The following is an 18,737-nucleotide window of genomic DNA, read 5'->3' on the forward strand; positions in this document are numbered from 1 at the left end:
TGAATTGGAACGCGGTTTCGAATACACATGTCTGCTATCTATATAGTTTACTTGAAGCAAAATTTACAGAAGAAACGTTTGCACTTTGCATCGTTCTTTCATCACTAATTTTTCTTTGCATCAATTTATTCTAATCTCTTTCATTAGAACCCATGACGAATCTAACCAAACGCGAATGAAAAGAATGAGAAAAAGAGATTTAAAAAATGGAATCGAATCTATGTCATCTTTGATCGAACGCAGTTTATTATTTGTTGCTCGCGTTTTAGACACGCGTTGCAAAAGTCGCCTTTGTAGCTCTCGAATCGATCTAAAGCTCGATCGTAATGGCGCGAAAATTCAAACACGCGTTCCTTTATATCACTTCTGCGAAGTTAAAATGCTGATGGATCGTTCAATCGTTTATTCATTCTTTGCGTCAACGAATCAAAATGTGGTGGCGTCGAAACGTGAGTTCACCTTTTACCTTTCGTTCAAAATTTAACACTCTATACATATGCGTATGTGTGTGTATGTATGTATCGTGTGTGTATCACATCGCCATTCAACAATTTACACAGCCAGCGACGCCATTTATTTACACTTTCCGTCCAACCATATCCGATGATCCATTACCAACGTGGTCGATCATTCAATTTTTTTCATTCTAAACACCAGCACGAGGAAGAATTACGTTACAATAAAAATTTCTTTCACGATCAACAGCTCTCTCTCTCTTGGCATTATCTCGTTCGTCTTTCTTTTTCTAGCCTTCTTTAACATTTACAATAAATTACGAAGCGAACATCTCGAGTATGCAATAGCGCGTTTTTAGTCACTAATAAACTGTTGTGTAACAGCCGTGCACGATTCGAACTTGTAGAACGATATACAGGAAAGTGTGCCGCAACTTTTACAGTCAACGATCCAGCACGCGATATCTCGCGCGATGACAAAATTAATTTCGATGAAATTTCAACAATTTTCTTCTCCTTACAAGATCAAATTGTGCCGGCAGAATGGTAACATTTGCTTTGAGCAAAGATTCGTCCGCGTTGTTGAATTCGAACGTGTTCTCCCTGCTGGAAGTGTCCTCGTTCGAATTCCCGCGGTACGATCGCTTTCGAGGTTCGAAGATACACGGTTTTATTCGAAAATAAATACCCGTGCTCGACGAACATCGGTAACATTCAAGAGCCAAGTTTCGCTTAAAAGCCTTCCTCCAGGAAATCGCTTTGGACGTCGAATCGAATAGCCGATTTCCACGGACGAGAATCCCTGCTTGAAACGGACCATTTTTCTTTTTTCTTTCGATATTGAAAATCAAAACTCTTGGATTCGTTTGATCAATTGGTGATTTATTTACAAGTTAAATAAGCTGAACCATTCAACGATAAATTGTCAGGTTGGAAAACGAGATCGATTATTCGATTCAAGTCGGACTCGCGACTATCCGAGCACACACGCACATGCACGCCTCAAAAGTAACAGGAAACGGGGACAACGAAGGGTTGATAACATTGATAACAGGATTTGGTGCTTCTTCTTATTCTCTTCTCTCGGCACCAATCGTCTCGATTAACCCTTTCGTCACGAATAATCAATTTCAATAGAGTAAGAATAAGAGTACGCGTGAAAATGTAAAACGAACAAATTGTTTCTTCTGATTATTGCACGTTAGTCGTGGCGAAAGAGTTGTATCGATGACATTTATCATTCCAACGTTTCCCAAATTCTGTAGAATTATGAAATGTACAATTTGTTTTAAAAAAAATGCAACCTGAAGAATTTGGGAAACGCTGTCCTATTTAATTTAACACAGTTTCGCTAGAATTTCATTTCTAATTATCATCAACACTTTGATTGCCATTTACTCGTATCTCATTTAGCGAATTACTACTAATTTTATTAGATACTTGAAAGATTTACGGTTTTGGCCTCGCACTCAAAGTGTTAATTAAAAATCGAAGAATTTTTCTCAATTTTCATTTCTAATTATCTAATTATCGTGCGAACGTTCCTTCCAGATAGAATCACGATCGTCGTAATGCTTTAGAAAAATGAAAAACCCGAAGGAAGAAACCTTTGCACGATTCACCGTTCTTCTCTGCCGCGAAACGAAGTCAGCTCGTTATTGGCAACGTGATTAATTAATTAATCAATTAAAAAAAAAACAGAGAAAAGTCTATTTGGGGTCCCTTTTTTAAGATCGACATCGAGCAAGAAGAAATCGAAGAAGCGAAGGACGTAGAGTAAAATAGAGAATAACAAAAAGTGAAGTATAGTAATTGAAAGACTTGAATAAGAAATAGAAGAAATGTGATCGAAGATGAGGATCGACAATGACGACTACGACGATGACAACGACGATGCTGACGATAATAATATTAATAGTAATAATACAATATAATATAATAATGATAATAATAATAATCCTTATCGTTACACCAATGACGATTATTTAACGATTATCGGTAAAATCAAAGTCTGATAACGCTATATATATATGTATATATGTATAACGATTTTCATTTTTTTTTTTTTTCTTTAATGGGTAATATTACTGCGAAAGAACTTGTATCCGCTACCAGGACAACAGGTATAATACTATCAGTTAATTAATATCATTTCATACAATAATAATAATAGGGTAATAATTCTGTTAGTGCTAAGTGTATCGTTATATCCATATACAGGGTGTACCATTCCTCGAATATCTACCAAACTATTTATAATATAAAAAAATATTTCAGAGTTGTATGAATTATACCCAGATCAAAGTAATTAACTCCGGTTCATAAACTTTTGACAATTTCCTACTTTTTATTTTGTGGACTTAAATTAATTTTACAAACGAGGAGCTCGAATAATTTTCAAAATCCTTAAACTCTCCTCAGAAATATTTTTGATATTATCAACAGTTCAGTGGGTATTCAAAGGGAATTGATTGAAATGACACACCCTCTATATACTTATGTATATCTCGTACAATTCATGTATATATATACAGTACGCAGTCTAAAAAATCTGATGAAAATTGGTATGTCGAAGGGATGACGATACAAAGTGTGTCTATGAGTGTGTGTGTGTGTGTGTGTGTAGAATTGGTGACGATGAAATATGCAACGCGTGTCCATGTGTCTCATACGTGTGCATACGCAGTGTACAGTACCGAGCATGGTAGGCTTCTCTGGGGATAAAGGCCATGTAGGGAAAGAGATCTCATGGACTCCCATCATTGGCGTACAAACGTTTAGATGGAAGAATTTGAGATTAAAAATCATTTACATTTTAATATTAATATAATCGAAATTAAAATTTTGTAATGCTATTATTTCTACTTTGCTCGATGCTGTACATAGATACACACATATATACCTATACATAGATGAACACACACATTATGTACATATGTATGAACATGATTCGAGTTATATATTAACTTTTTTCCTCCCGTTTGTTCCTCTCTTTTGCACTCAATCTACATACATGATTATTACACTCAATTTCATTTTTTTTTTTAATGGTAGGTACTATTCTGGGGATCCACGGCGGCAATGGTTAATAGACACTGGCGTAACTAGGATTTTCTAGGGTCCCAGATATTTTTATTTCATAAAATTGTAATTTGACTAATTTTTAAATATTTTTGCAATTCGCAATGGTATTTTATTTGGAAATTTGAATCCCTAATCTGAATTTTCTTTTAATTACTTCTCTATCTAGTTACGCCAATATTAGTGGAACACTTTTTGGCATTTTTCTTTTCTTCTCGTTAGTCCCGTGGTTTCTCTCTCTCGCACACCCACATACACACAATCATACTCTCATTTTCATCTTTTAATCAAGAAACACGCCCTTCTAACCGAACGATCTTTTTCTTGCACCCTCGTTCTCTGTCTCCGTAAATCGTGAACGTGTGCCTTAGAAAAGGGTTAAACGAACTAAAGTGTAGAGTAAAGAACTGATCGATTCGTTCCCTGTGAACTAAACATTCTACGTTTTTAGAGAAGAAATTCTTCTATCAACCCTTTTAAAGCCTGTATAATGAAAAACGACCCCTTTCAATCAGTCTCTCGACGAATTCCTTAAGCTCTTCATTACATTCGCAGCCCTCTTCGCGTCTCCTTCCCTTTACAATCGAGCCTGTGTGTCTCTGTGTAACGCGTACGCATTCGCATCCCTTGAATTCGACTTGGCACAAACAACAGAGTTTTTCTTTAAAAAAAGGCACTATTTTTGTAAAGCGAAACAGTCACATCTCGTCGCGTACAACTTCCCTTCTCGTTCGTTCAAGATCAAATCTTACATAAACGTTCCTCGAGTTTCGTTATATCACATTCCTAAACCGATCATTCGATCGTGAATTCGTTTCGAAAAATGTCTCCTACGAAGAAGAAGGCAGAGTTTGAAGAAACGCGAAGAAACGATCATTGGGAGAGAGTTGTTTGGCTGTGTTAATTTCATTCTGCGAGCCTCTTCAGGGTGAGCGCAATTAGCGATTGGGTATTCGAAATATCATTTAAACTCTACGAGCATTGGAATTCTCGGGATTGTTCAAGAAAATTTTTCAACACTTTGACACTAACTTTTCGAATCCTTTCGTCTCGCAGCGGTGCTCGTGGTATCCGTCACGACTAACATGTATCAAAAACGTTCTCAGTCTTATAAATTGTATTTCAGTGCGAAAAAGCGTGAAAAAGTGTGTGTGTGTGTGTGTAGAAACTTCGAGGCTATCCTCGAAGATGACGAAAATGTTCACTACAAAACGTGCGCTCGCTGTTCGTTCGAACTCTACGATCGATCTTGAAAATCTATCTCGGGGAATTGTATCAATCGCGAGAGTTCGATTCGGATTTCCTGCAAAAATTGTAAGTTTGTAAAACGTATACAAATATGTTGGGAACGCTGAGTACAGTGTATACAATAGGAGTATCAAAATTTGGAAAAAGACGCGTGTCGTAAAACGGTGATATCAGTTTTTCATCGTCGCCGGCGGATGCGTCGAAGGTGAAATTGAAACGAAAGTATAGACTGTCATCGATATCGTCGCCACCTTCGACACACATCTATCTTCTATAATATGTATAAACTTTGTCTGAGAAAAGAGACGCCGTACTACTGGCAAGTAGAGAAAGCAAACGTCGAGTCGTTCGTCGTCTCGTTCGCTGTTATTTTCTTACAAGCAACAAATAAACGTTTTTGTAATTACAAAAAAAAGAGATAGCAGACGATTCGTGGGAAAGAAAAGTGTCTCCCTTTATTGCATAGGATTGCAATGTTATGGATTATTCTTTATTCAATTACATATGTTTCAAAACTGTGTAAAATATATTCTATTAGGTCATTTTAGAATGATTTATCATGCCAAAAGTTTATTATATCAACGAAACCTTTATGAAACTTTAAGCTTTAATTTGATATATCACAAGTATTATTTCGTGGAAATTAGAAAAGACCTAATAGAAAAGGTATAGAGAGACAGTTTCTTTCTCCAAGTAACATGGATAATCATTTATAAACCAGGCATACACCATAAACGTTTAATATCCAAGAACATCTATGTTACATTTGATATAATATGGTGTTCGTTTGAATTGAAACAAGATTGTACAATTCGCTTTCGTTATTTCCTGAACACGATCCGATTCAGAGTATCTTGTAGGTATACTAAAAATGAAAAATGGTCGTTACCTCGTTTTGGCAGTGATATTTTTTCCCACGAATACTAATCGCACGTGTTTGAGACAGATTTTCCTCGAAAAGGAAAGAGGATAACTCTCAACGATGATCGACGTTGAACGACTTTCTTTAATTTACTCTTCGTTTCTTTCTCTTAACTGTGCGCTGTTCGTCACTTTCATACTCTCTTTCATCAATCATTCTTCCCTGTTCTTTCGTAACAACATTTTCCATGACTTTCCAACACCAGAGCTGTTCGAGATATGCCTTGAACGTTCAGAGCATTCGCGAACAGTCAGGTGGTTTTGAAACGTTTAAGTAGAAAAAAGAAAGCATTAGAAAAATGAATAAATCGTTCGAGACATTGACACAGCCAAATCTTTGTTTAAACATCTCCGATACGTAGCCACGGTCTTCGTATTCGTTTTATTTTTCTCCTCGACCCCCCTTAAAACCTACTATTTTTTTTTTTTTTTTTTTTTTGTAATCGCGGAACAATTCGTTCTTTAATCAATTTCTAATCCCCTCGCCCTCGTTCGACACCGAACCCACTTCTGAACACTTGGTGGATATTGCGATGTGCGTGTACCGGACGAATCCCGTCGCGTGTCTTTCAAACAACCGGAAGTCGTTCGGTCAGCGTCCAAGTTTCTTCGAAGGAAGTGATGAAAAATTTGAAGAAACAAAAAATATGTATATAAAACTTCGAAGCGGTTAATTAGGTCACGAAGAGTAAAAAAGAAACTTTACGAAAGCTGTCCCAACGAGGATATGCAAAGGGTGATTGGACACGCGACGGTTTCCCCGATTAATTTATTTATTTATTTCTTTTTTTCTCTCGAAGGAAAGCTTAGCGGATTAGGCGAGTCGTCCGGTTCTTCGCACAAAATCGAAAACGTTTTGCCCCTTTTGGCCGACTAAAGAAAAGCACACATCGTTCCTCTCGAATCGAGGCTCGTCATCGTCCACGATCCACGGTAACCTAACTATTATTTATACTATATAAACGCGAACATTTCAACTTTTCCGTAACTTCTGGCTGTGTATGTGTGTGTTTAGTGTGCGTGTTCTTGCGGAGGATCTGTCCTTTCCCGTAACTCGGATCCATGCTTTTAGACTGTTTGCTTTAGAATTGCTGGCGGATTTATTCAACCCTTTCACTGCCGTAGACGTTCGATTAATTTGACTAATCTCCTTTAATTTCCTAAATACAACCTCCATCTTTTTCCTTCGTAACGATTATTGGATCTTTTAGGTGAACTCTCCTGCAGTGAAAGGGTTAATATCGGTAATATCGGTAGAATAATATTAGGTATACCAACGAATCATCCACTATTTTTAGTTTAGTAATTCTAATAAAAGATCTCTGTCAGAAATGCAGATAAAAAGATTCTTTTTTTATAAAATTCATAGATTAGTCTTAAAATTTCGTGAACTGTTCATTGCTATACCGAATATTCGTTCACGTATGTTGTATCCTGTATCGTTTCCCCAATCAGTGCATTTATAATAATTAGAAAAAAAAAAGAAAAAAAAATGAGAAAAGAAAAACGTCGCGTGTCTCCTCGTTCAGTCCTTAGTTCACATGTACATGCGATAGTAATAATAATAATATTAATAATAATAATAAAAATAATAATAATAATAATGATAATAATAATTATAATAGTTTCATATATATATAATATTTGTATGTATATATATATATAAAATTTCTATGTACACAAGGTAGCCAATGAATTATTACACCGCTCGTTAAATGTTTCATTTGGATCCCCAATTTCGTAACAATATCGAGCTTCTAGAAAAGAAAAAAAGAGAAGAAAAAAAGACACATCACATAGATACGAGTCAGTGGCCAACAAATTCTAATGGGGGTCGGCTAATCGAAGCCCGATTTCCCATAAAGCAAGTCAGCATAAACGCATACCTATTCGTAACACTGCTCGCGCGTGTTACATCGAATCCCATCAGTCGCAATATTAAATTATGTATAAAAAAAAAAAATTCATTCACGTGCGACCTGTGAAGAATTTCTTTGTTTAATTGTCCTAGAAACCTATCTCCATTATTTTCACACCGTACACGTGTCTCATCTCATCCCCTTGTTCCTTGCTTTCTTTTTTTCTACACGGTAGAATATCGAAATTGGCAGGCATATATATAATATTATATATGTATATATATGTATATATGAACGGTTGGTTTGTATCCTTATCTCGCTCGATAATCACTTACAGTTTTACAGCGCTCGATAATAAAAAGTACTAAGTGGTAGAGTAGTTAATTAATGAATAGATAGCAGCAGCATCACCTTAAACACCTAAGGCGGATTATCTTAAAAACGGGTAGCGTAAATTGTTCTGCGGTAATAAAAAGTAAAAATGAAACGTGGATAGTCGCTAAACGATTATTAAAAAGTTTCTTCGCGATTTTACAATACGTCTTTCCTAAACCTACTCGGGTCACGTTTGGAGGGGTGAGGGAGGATGTATTCTTCTTTCTCTATTCCCCCTTTCATATACATATTTTTTTGTCATTTTTTTTTTTTTCTTCATTTTTTTCGTACTCTTCTCATTTCTTTGTATTTCGCGCGTAAGAAATGTATCGTCGTCCGTACAAATGTGTTTGTTTTGTTTTTTCAGTCGGTTTCGCGGCGTCCCGACGCCGCATCGATTTTTCCAAAAAAGAAAAAGACGCTCTCTCTCTCATTCTCGCAAGTTGTGGTAGCATTCATTCTCGTCTCGTTCGCTCTGTTCCTTTTTTTCTCTCTCGCTACTATTATACCCTTGTTGCCGCAAGAAATTAAAACAAAGAAGATGTCTCATTCTCTCCCCGTTCATTTTTCATTCTCCCTGTTTCTCGTACTTCGTTTTTAGCGTTGATACATATATTCGTATATATAAAGTCTCTACTTGATACAATCTTATTATTATATAATAGTCTTCGCCAAAGTCTCTCGATGGCGTGTCCGCCTGTCTCCCGATCGCGGGACCATTCCCGACGAACATTCCGAATACAAAAGAAGAGAAATTAAACACTCCTTGTTTAACCCTTCGTTTCGTTAGGTCGCTGGTTCCCTGTTCTATCTGAGGTATATTAATATATACATATACGTACTATTCTGCGAGATGAGTGTACAGTTAAGAAAAATATCTGCTAATCGTTCGTTAATTAAAAATAGCGGTGACCGGATAATGGAGCTGAAAAATTGACTCTTAATTACATCGAATCCCTCCGTCTAGAGTTAAATCAGACTTCTATTGATCCTACATTACGCATAATCACAATTTAATGACGATGGTACACTCGCAATCAAATCAGAAAAATGGAGAATTTCTCGAGGTAAATGGGGATGTTCCGGGTCTCACCCTTCCCCATAAGCATTCCCGGGGAGAATGACAATGTAGGAATGGAGGGCTCATCAACGTCATTGCGGGAAAATTTGAATAGATATTTATTTATTATTCATATACTAAATTTGATGAAATTTAGTAACAAACTAAATTTAATATTAATATCGTCAAAATTATAACTCTGAAAATTCCTGTTATATCATTCGATCTGATCGCGAGTGTACCTCATATATATTTTTGAAATTCAAACTGTCAAGGCTCTATTCTACAAAATGACCGAAATTGAAATGAAAAATAATAATTTCTCAAGCTGAACTTTAGTCAGTATGCTTACTGTAGGATAACTCTGAACTTTCCAATGGTAATCCAATTAAGATGCATCTTTCCATCGCCATTTCCGGTTGTCTCGTTCGTTAAAACCGGAACGTGATCCCCTGGAAAAATAAAGCTTTCGCGTCGCGATTTCTGTTGTCGTGGCCGTCTCGAAACGAAGGGTCAAGGAAGCCTTCGACGCGTATTTTCCGTTAGCGCAACCTGGGCTAACCGTCGATGTCCGTCGATTAATCGATCAGCCGATACAGTCCATGACGATGGGGCCGTCGGGTGGTTCACTTCGGCACGCGGTAATAACGCAACACCAGGTAGCCGAGTGTACGGAAAATCACGAGAAACGCCAGGAGAACGGCCGTGTTCGCCCACAATGGAAGACCGGAACCCCTGGCGCCATTTTGGCTCTCCAGAATCGCGGACACTGGTATCGTCGTCGCGTTTCTGCATTCGGGGAATTTGCTTGGCTGTGAGCATCTGGAACACAAAAGCGATTCTCCGCGATCAAACACGTCTGATAAAAAAATGCCACGGAATCGGCTCAGTGGACCCAACTATCGGTACGTTTAACGGGAATGGAAATAAACTGTTAATGTTACAGTAATCTTAGAATGCAAATAATTGGATAATTTACAAAACTGTCGAATTAAATGACAGAGTTACCGCGCTGCATAATTTAAGACCGAATTTTTGCAAAAACCCGTGCGGTTCAACGTTATTTAAAATTTGCATTCGTCTCGTATATTGGAAAGAGGCCGCCAGATTAAAACCATTATCCACCCCTCTGGTCCTTTTCACTTCGTCCGGCGAGATCGATTCAAAACTAACTCGATTATCGCGTAACCAGGATGAGACGCGAGTCGGGAAACACGTTATTCCTAAAGTGCGAAGTCTGAAGCGGTTAGGTCTGGGAATTGAATGATGTATGCGCCGTGTCGCGGTTCGGATACGTTCATTATTTACACGCGACGTTACTTTAACTTGATTAAATCGGCCCGATCGGGGACAGGTAGCGGAGGATCGATCGTCTTTGGAAATGATTCTCGATAAACGTTTTCTAAGGTATAAACGTGCACTTACGTGATCGGCTCGCCGACGCCGAATTCCAGGATCTGCATGTTCTGGTAGGCGTAGTGAACCATGCTCGTGTATCTGGCCCACGCCAACCACGGTGGTACCGCGGTCGCTAAATACCCGCCCAACAATTGCGTGGCGAGCGTGTAAAGCGCCGAAGCGGTTATGCTCACCTGTAAGTCCAAACAGCACGCACCGACGAAGAAGCCCACGCTCTGCGAATCAAACATCGATCCGTTAGAAATGTCCCTAATTCGTCGATCATTTTCATCCGAGATTTACGCGGCACCGATTCGTTCGAAACGATTGAAATTCGCGTAAACGAGCACCGCAAAATCGTGGCCACCGATTCGATCGTGATATTACACCGCGGTGTATTGTGAAACACGAGAGTTACTCATTTCCGTCAATAGGTAGGTGGTTTTGAAAGTAAATCGTGACCGCCTTTCATGCTACAATGACTTAGAGTATTGACCGTAGGTGGACAGTGTCGAGAAGTAAGGGCAGGAAGGAAAGAAAAAAAAAAAAAAAAGGAAACCGCGAAATGCTTGTCGTTTCGAGCGATGAAAAATAAACGAACGTATACTCTGTCCAACGTAAGAATAACGTCGTTTCGCGCATGGATTGGATGGCAGGAGGCGTAACGACGCCCCACTTAACTGCACACGTTCTTCTTTTTTCATACGCGGTGACAATTAATTCCTTATACATACACCGATATCGTCCCCAATTTGGGCGGTACCGTTATCAGTAGGAGACCGGTAGGGATAGAGTAGCGACCAATCGTATGCGCCAGATCGGTAGGTAATGGTGGGGGATGCGCAGATCGGTCGAAAACTGGACGAAAACTGAAGTTACTCTTACGTTGGGCAAAGTCTAGCCGATAGCGTTACGGCTAGTTTATCCAGATGATTTTTCCCTACCTGTGCAACGATCGTGTTGAGCAGCAGGAACGCCAACAGGGTGACGAAAACAGCCGGACTGTGGAAGCCCAACATGGGGTAACTAATGATATGGTAAACAGCGGGCAGCGTAATCGTAAGCGGCAACTCGCCGACCATTTTCGCCAGGTAATAGGCCGAGAGCCGATACGACCCTGACAATCGCTCCTTGTTGATAACCTCGCGTTCTGGAGGAACTGAAACAAACATTTTCCACCTCTCAGCATCCCTTATTTTTCGAAATGTCGAACACGATCGGGGTCGAATAGAATTTGTCGAGGGCAACCTTGAGCGATAAAAAGATACGATGGATCGGTAACAGTGCTACAAAGGAACGAAGAACAGGAAGGGAAAGGAGAATCAAGGAGGATGGTAAAATTGCTTTTACGACTCTGACCCTTTCTCGGGTTCGCTTTTATAACGTCTCCTCCGAGCTGTTTCACTTTCTAGCCAGGATAAGAGACGAGCAATGTAAAACACTCGCGACTAGACCGTGAGCAAGTCTATGGCTAAGTTTATACCTCTCTTAAAATAGTAGAGTACCTATTAAACTTTTTCATTTTATCCTTTACTACCCTTTGTTCGCGACGATTTGTCACCTTTTGCTCAACCGGTGGCACGAGTCTCATCTTTCTACTACGAACGCAAGATTGCATTCGTTTCAATGAAATTTTCTATATCTCGTTTGATGTTTTTCTATAAGCAATTCAGCCGCGCGGATTCGTTGTCTAAAATTTCGTCACGCTCGTTTTGCACGGTACAGAGTCGACAAAAGGGCCTCCAATTACCCGGTCCGGATAGTGGGTCACGGCGCGACCTACATATACTAACGTTCTTGATTGACCGTTCCTCTGGTCCTTTGCAAATCTTTGCAATAAAAAAAAACGATCTTAGCTGAATGGCCGATTCAGCGCGTCACGTCGTCGTCGCTCAATTAACCAATCTACCTCATCTGACTCTGTTCGCGTTGCGCAATCCTCTCTCGAATACCTGAGAACTTTTCGCGCGATAGCTTTTATTCCATTCTTCTATACTCCAAGCAGCATTCTTACGAGTTCACTGTATCTTAAGTTAAGTAATTTTTAGAGGAAAATTTTTAATTATGCATCGAATTCTTTTAATGAAAATTCAAGGAGTACTCACAGGGATTGACTGGAACTTAAATTTTTGCCAAGAAATTTGATTTAGCGGACAGGATAGGGTCCTAATTTAATTTTCATTTAATTTATTTAGGATACACCGGTGGGTACCCTTTACATTTTATGAAGGTGTGATAAAGACAAAAAGAAATTAAAAATTAGAAGAGGTTTGCGTAGGAAAGAGTGAGTTCGTCTAAGGGTAGTGAGAAGTTATTTTGAAGTCCGAAATCCCTGCCTTCGAATTCCCATGGCTCGACTGCTGTTCCACCTTTCTCGTCTAAAGAATACTTACAACTGGAGAGTGTACTGAAGTGTGCGAACAGCATCCAATACGTGGTGCTGAAGAACATCCAGCCTTGAATGTCGTGAAGAGCTGCTTCGGTTCTGGGAAGCCTGAGCCACAGCAGTCCAGCGAGTAAACCTAGGGCTATCGTTTGCAGCCAATTCAGACGAGACAGCATTCGTGGCCGTGCCTCTTGAAAGTTTCTTTCTGATAATACCTGCGAACCGATACAGAAATCCATAGTTTATTAATTATTATTAAATAATCCTTTATCCTGTTTCTCTTATGGACCTTAAAAAAGTGTCTCCTTCTTTGCTATTCTTTGGCTTAACTCGCCTTCGCTTCGATGATCTTCAAGCATCGACAGAATCTAAATGGCTTAGTTCGTTGACAAATTATTTTTTAAAACTTGAACGAAGCTTCGTGTAAGTTTCATGCGACGATGATAGAGAGCTCGTATCATGATAAATTGTGTACAAAAAATAGACTGACAGAGAGTGCTGGTTATTAATCACACATGTTCATAACGATACAAATGCTGAGCGACAATGTCACAATGCAAGGTTGCTCGGTACACCTCTTTGGTGCAGCTCAATTATATCAACGGCCGTGAGGAAATAGAACGCAAAAGTTTCACAATGCTGCTTTCGAAGGCCTCTTTAAATTACAACTATATAACAGAGACATTCAACCGTGCAACGAAGAGGAACTTTGTATCGTTGATCACTCAATTATCTGTGCGATGTGATATCGATTCGTTTCTTATCCCGAGATGTGATCAGAGGCGAACTGGGAAAAATTGGGGAAGTTGGAGAAAATTGATAGGAATTTGGGGCGTGGTTAATTAAAATTAGGGTCCGTCGCTTCGCACCTGAACAGTGGAATATTTCGAGAATTCCTTTTTAAGAAATCTTCGAATGACAGATGACTGGAAGAAAAATATAAAATTAATTTCCATCGAATTAGGTGTCGCAAAGATATTTTTCAGTCGACGTAGATTAAGGAAAAGGGTGAAACTTTCTCTGTTTCTCAGAGAATCAAACGCGATTTGACGAAGAAGAATTTCTAGATGGAGTAAAAGTGATGCAAGTGACGAGATGCGTTCCTGTACAAAGAGCATCATCGCAAACGGGCATGCTGGTCGCGGTAATTATCCGGATATGGCGAATCGTGTAAACGCGACCTAGTTCTCCTTTGTGCACGCTCGATTCTCTTTTTCTCCGACCACTATTATTTCTCTCGCTTCGAATCCAATAAACAATAATTCAACGTTGGATTTCTATAATTCCATAGATCATAATTTTTCGTCTGGAATAGAAAATCTGAATTATAGAAGGTGAAGTTCATCAACTGGGGTTAACGTAGACGAAGACAGGAAACGGAGGTTTACTTCCTGCATCCGAGCCCGTTTCATTTTTTATGGGAGGAAATTGTAGCAGTTCCTCCTTTGCAAACCGGAGGAAATTATTCTATCAAATTTTCAACAGCCGGAAAATTACTTTATTCGACCGTGTGAAAAATGACCTTCACACCTGTTTATACTTCTTCAAATTAATTTTCCGAATTGTAATACAGTAAAATGTTCTGTTTGGAAATTCGAGTGTTTTTTTGTCATTAAAAATATGTATTTAAAAATTTTTTACGAAATCAAGACCTTCGGATTTGTATCTAACGAGGTTTTTTATTATGGATCAGATCTAGCATTAATTAACAAGTATCCGTCTTCCGAGGATTAACGAGAGCATTACACTTGAATCCTGATGTCATTCTAATTACCCTAAGCTATTATCTAGCTCGAATACCAGAACACTCATCTAAATTTTCATATTACCACTGCATGCTCTATTAATCGCGTCTAGTCGCGCAATCGAACTTTTCGATCTCTCCTTCGTCGTTCGATAGAAATACGAAACGGTGACAACGAGCTGTGTGAAATCACGCGTTGCTTAGATATATATGGTTATATATTGTAATCATTAATTCCTGGTATTTAAGCAATTTATTTAAGTTAACATCTGGATCTAGTTCGAGCTGGTTCGAACGGTAGATAATCCGAACGATAATTTATATAGTGACACCGCTCGTTTCATTCATTATTTATTGGAATAATTAATACTGAATTGAGATCTCCTTTGCTATCAGATGGTTTAGATAGCTGATTTCGAAACATGGAAAGCCTGATACGATTTCATGACATAAAAGTATCGTGAAACTGTAATTATTATACATCATTTTAAAGCTTAAACTTCGAGGAAAATGATCGTATAAAGGTTTTATTAATATTCTTCATACAAAATGGCTGATTCTTTATTAGAAGACGTAGTGACTGAACCGGCTTATTGTTTACTCCAATGATGGATCATTTATTTTATATTAAGAATATTCATGAAACGCGTATGTAGTCGTTTTTATTAAAGTTTAAGCTTCAAATTGATGTATAATAATTACTATTTCATGATACTTTTATGTCATGAAATCGTTCTAGAATTTTGTAACAACTTAATATTTTATTACGTTGTTTGATAACTATTTCTCATTACTGATCAATTGTTTGAATTGTAATTCCGTATCGTTGGGTATCTATTAGTCAGATCAGTTCGTCGCCGTGAATCTCAATTAAGAAAATTACCTACGTGTCTGGTGTCACGAGCTCCAAACGCTCTGGAACGATGGAGAAAGAAGGTATCGTTAAAGGAACGAAATGAACCGGACTCGGTTCCGTTATTTCTCCAGAAGAAGTGACGTCAGTTAAGCAATTGAAAACAGAATCGTCACGAGATCGTTCGGCTCGATGCTCCGGTTCCCGATCACTTTCTGATTTCACTTCTCGGGATGTTGTGCATCGATTTTCGAGCAAAATATATCACTTCGTTCAACCTTCCTCTTTACTCATTCAATTTCATCCAGTTTGAAAGAAAAATGGAAATTGACCATTTCGAAAATGGCAAAATGGTACTTACTTTGAATTGCGACCAGAAACTGGTGGGCCACTGCCAGGAATAGTCCTCGTCCGCCGAACTGGCACTGCTGCTGGCATGGCTTTGTGTGTCCAACCACAGTGTACGACCTTCGTCTTCTTTAACTGTAATTCAAGAAAATTTCCGAGCTGTTATTTTCTTGTACACACCGGCATTCGAGGGATGTCTAATCGAGAGAAAGTTCGATTACACGCGAAACCACGAGGAAGAGAGAAAAAAAAAAAATCATCCCCTTCGGGTCGACACACTTCTGAACGGTGAAAAACATCTCCATTTATAAAGCTTTAATCAAACAGCGCCAGAGGAAATATTCGTGCAACGAGATACGCGTTATTAGCTGATTACCGGCTAACAATGATTCGCATTCATCGGCGAACGCGAACACGTGTTTAATAGACGATCGGTGACACTAAATTTATTATTACTAGTGTTATTCAATTCCTATCGAGCTCCGACACGTTCCCTAGCTCAGTGAAAACGACCGTGTGCAATTTAGAATATTATTCGATTTAATAACATCGAGATTAACCCTTTGAAAAAAAAAAAAAATGAAATAAAATAAAAAATAAAAATGATAAGTGTCATTGACTTAATTCTTCAAAGGGTTAACACCGTCGCCTAATAATTATCGAACAAATGAATTTTTCATATTTCTAACGATCTCACGTTACGGCGCGTAGCGTAAGTTGAAATAAGTATTACCGTTGTGGCTGATGTGGTGCTCGTGATAATGTATGAGATGGTCGCAGAGCGGATGTTGGCTGGGATTATATTCCGGACGAAGTTCCGGCGGGCAGTCAGGTCCCTGTCTCGCGTTCCGCGCTGCGGTTACGATACGCTCCCGAACCTCCTCTGGACCCTTTATTTGTTCCACTGAAACAATCGCGAAGAACCGTGTTTAAAGTACCAACTCGAACATTATTGCATATCGATCGATCCCCGACGAGTCGAAATGAAACGTATCATTCTAAAACTTAAAGGTACCACGGGTGGCTAACTCTAAAATTCATTTGGTAAATAGAAAAAATTTCTGTTAATGGATCCGCTCGATAGCGAAAACCACTAATTGCAGCGCCGGCGTCGACACGATGAATAAAGGAGTGTACTCACGTATAAAGTCGGCGGGGTTGTAATGCGGCAGCAAGGTAAGTCCTATCGTGGAGAAAAACCTGCCAACATTCGAGGTGGAGCCGTAATACGCCACCTGGCCACGGCTCAACAGAAGAAGCTTACTGAAGCTGTGAAACATCCTGGAACTGGGTTGATGCACTGTCACCACGATGCTTTTACCCTCTTGTTCAGCGTACTTCTTCAGCCGTGAAATCAACGCCTGTGCCGAGTGCGAGTCCAGCCCGCTCGTTGGTTCCTATCGAATAACAAAGTACATTTTAATATTTTAAAAAGGTGAAACAAGTTATTATCATAACCGAAAGAGATCCTTACGTCCAGCAACATCAGCGACGGATTCGTAAGCAACTCGCATGCTATGCTGGTCCTCTTCTTTTCACCGCCAGACAGTCCTCGTTTCGTGTAATCTCCGATAACTGCAATTGAAACACATCAACATTGTTATTTTATTCCGAGCATCGATCGATAACCGACAGAAGCGGAATGAATGAAAATTCCCGTTTCATTGCGATAGGTGGAAAAATTGCCTCGAAATTGAATTACAAAAGCGACGGTGCATTGGAAAAATTCAATCGAACCTCGTTCGATGGTCGGGTTAAATAAAAATTGATTGGTGTCTGGCGAAATTCTCTGTCGCAATGAATAAAATGTTTTCGTTCTTCGTTTTTTTTTTTTCCGTTTTCTGTGCATCGTTATGTAAAAACCATTCACCGATATAAAATAAACTGCTATCACGGTATGCAATCGCTTTTTCAATTGCCTTTCACTTTTTCGTCAATAATTTCAGAAGAAAGAGGTGTCTGCGTGCTTTTTCTTTTTTTTTTATTAAACATAATTATTATTCAACTTTCCATTCTTTTCCTGCCAGCGACTGGATTTTAAAATTCAGAAATGCGTCTAATATTTAATTATTAAATAATGAGTAGCATTTGGGTCAATAACGAACTTCGTTACGGGGAAAAACGAACGTGCTACGATCGCGGAAATCGTCAATCAGAATCGTGGCGACGACGACGTCCGGTTAGCGAAAAGCAACGCCGGCTAAAATCGTTTCTTACCGGTGGAAGTCGTAAATCGTTACACGGCTTTCTAGTTTCGCGTTCGTAAACAAATTACCGTGAATTTACGTGGGTGCATCGCACGCGAGACAGGAAAGTAAGACGGAATAGTAGGCTCTGCTCTCGATCCGGGCGGCTTTGATCTTTGAGAAAACGGGATCGTGGAAATCGTAAAAATCATCTATCAACTTTCAAATATCAAAAGACATCTAAATCACGAAAAATTTCGAAACACTGTATTAAAACTGTGATCCAGCGAAAGGGTTTAGGGAAAGGGTTAAGAGGAGGATATTTCTACTTACTTGTGTCCTGGCAGCCGGAAAGATCGAGGACCTCGATGATGTGATCCACGCACTGCATCTTCTGGGAGTGCGAGAACGTGTCCGGAAGCCTGAGCCTCGCCTGGTACTGGAACCCATGAGAAAAGAAAAGAAAAAAAAAGATCAAGCGAATCCGTAACAAGGGGTACGTCGAAGATGATCGGTATCGTGGTTCCCGGGAAAAAGGGGGTCGCCTTTAACCGGTCGCGCGGTTGGGCACCGTTTACCGCATTAAACATCAACGTAAGCAAAAGCTGTCGGCGTGGACGTGCACATTTCCGTTTCGTAACATCCAGCCCACTTTGTGTCTATTATTACCATCCGACACGTAGCTACCCTCGGGGTAAGATGTACCGTTTCATTCTTCATCCTGATCGATCAATTACGAATAACGCACCCTAAATCGACCCCCATCAGATTTTTATTACATCCTTTTCTTGTCTCTCTTCGACCATTATTTTTCGGCTTCCCG

At 39.2% G+C, this 18,737-nt stretch overlaps 1 protein-coding gene across 1 annotated transcript in view; it reads right to left on the reverse strand.

The window, feature by feature from the left end:
* Positions 1 to 2,475: 2,475 nt before the first annotated feature.
* Positions 2,476 to 18,737, reverse strand: part of E23 (ABC transporter G family member E23) — a 38,620-nt gene continuing 22,358 nt past the window's right edge. The window contains exons 4-12 of the mRNA XM_034332398.2: positions 18,248 to 18,353; positions 17,203 to 17,303; positions 16,870 to 17,125; positions 16,462 to 16,632; positions 15,742 to 15,863; positions 12,791 to 12,998; positions 11,342 to 11,556; positions 10,425 to 10,633; positions 2,476 to 9,821 (exon numbers count right to left, since the gene is read on the reverse strand). Of these exons, the coding sequence (XP_034188289.1) occupies positions 9,626 to 9,821; positions 10,425 to 10,633; positions 11,342 to 11,556; positions 12,791 to 12,998; positions 15,742 to 15,863; positions 16,462 to 16,632; positions 16,870 to 17,125; positions 17,203 to 17,303; positions 18,248 to 18,353 (1,584 nt within the window). The 3' untranslated portion in view covers positions 2,476 to 9,625. The remainder of the gene's footprint in view (positions 9,822 to 10,424; positions 10,634 to 11,341; positions 11,557 to 12,790; positions 12,999 to 15,741; positions 15,864 to 16,461; positions 16,633 to 16,869; positions 17,126 to 17,202; positions 17,304 to 18,247; positions 18,354 to 18,737) is intronic.

This window comes from Osmia lignaria, chromosome 3 (genome assembly GCF_051020975.1).
Source record: "Osmia lignaria lignaria isolate PbOS001 chromosome 3, iyOsmLign1, whole genome shotgun sequence".
NCBI lineage: Eukaryota > Metazoa > Arthropoda > Insecta > Hymenoptera > Megachilidae > Osmia > Osmia lignaria.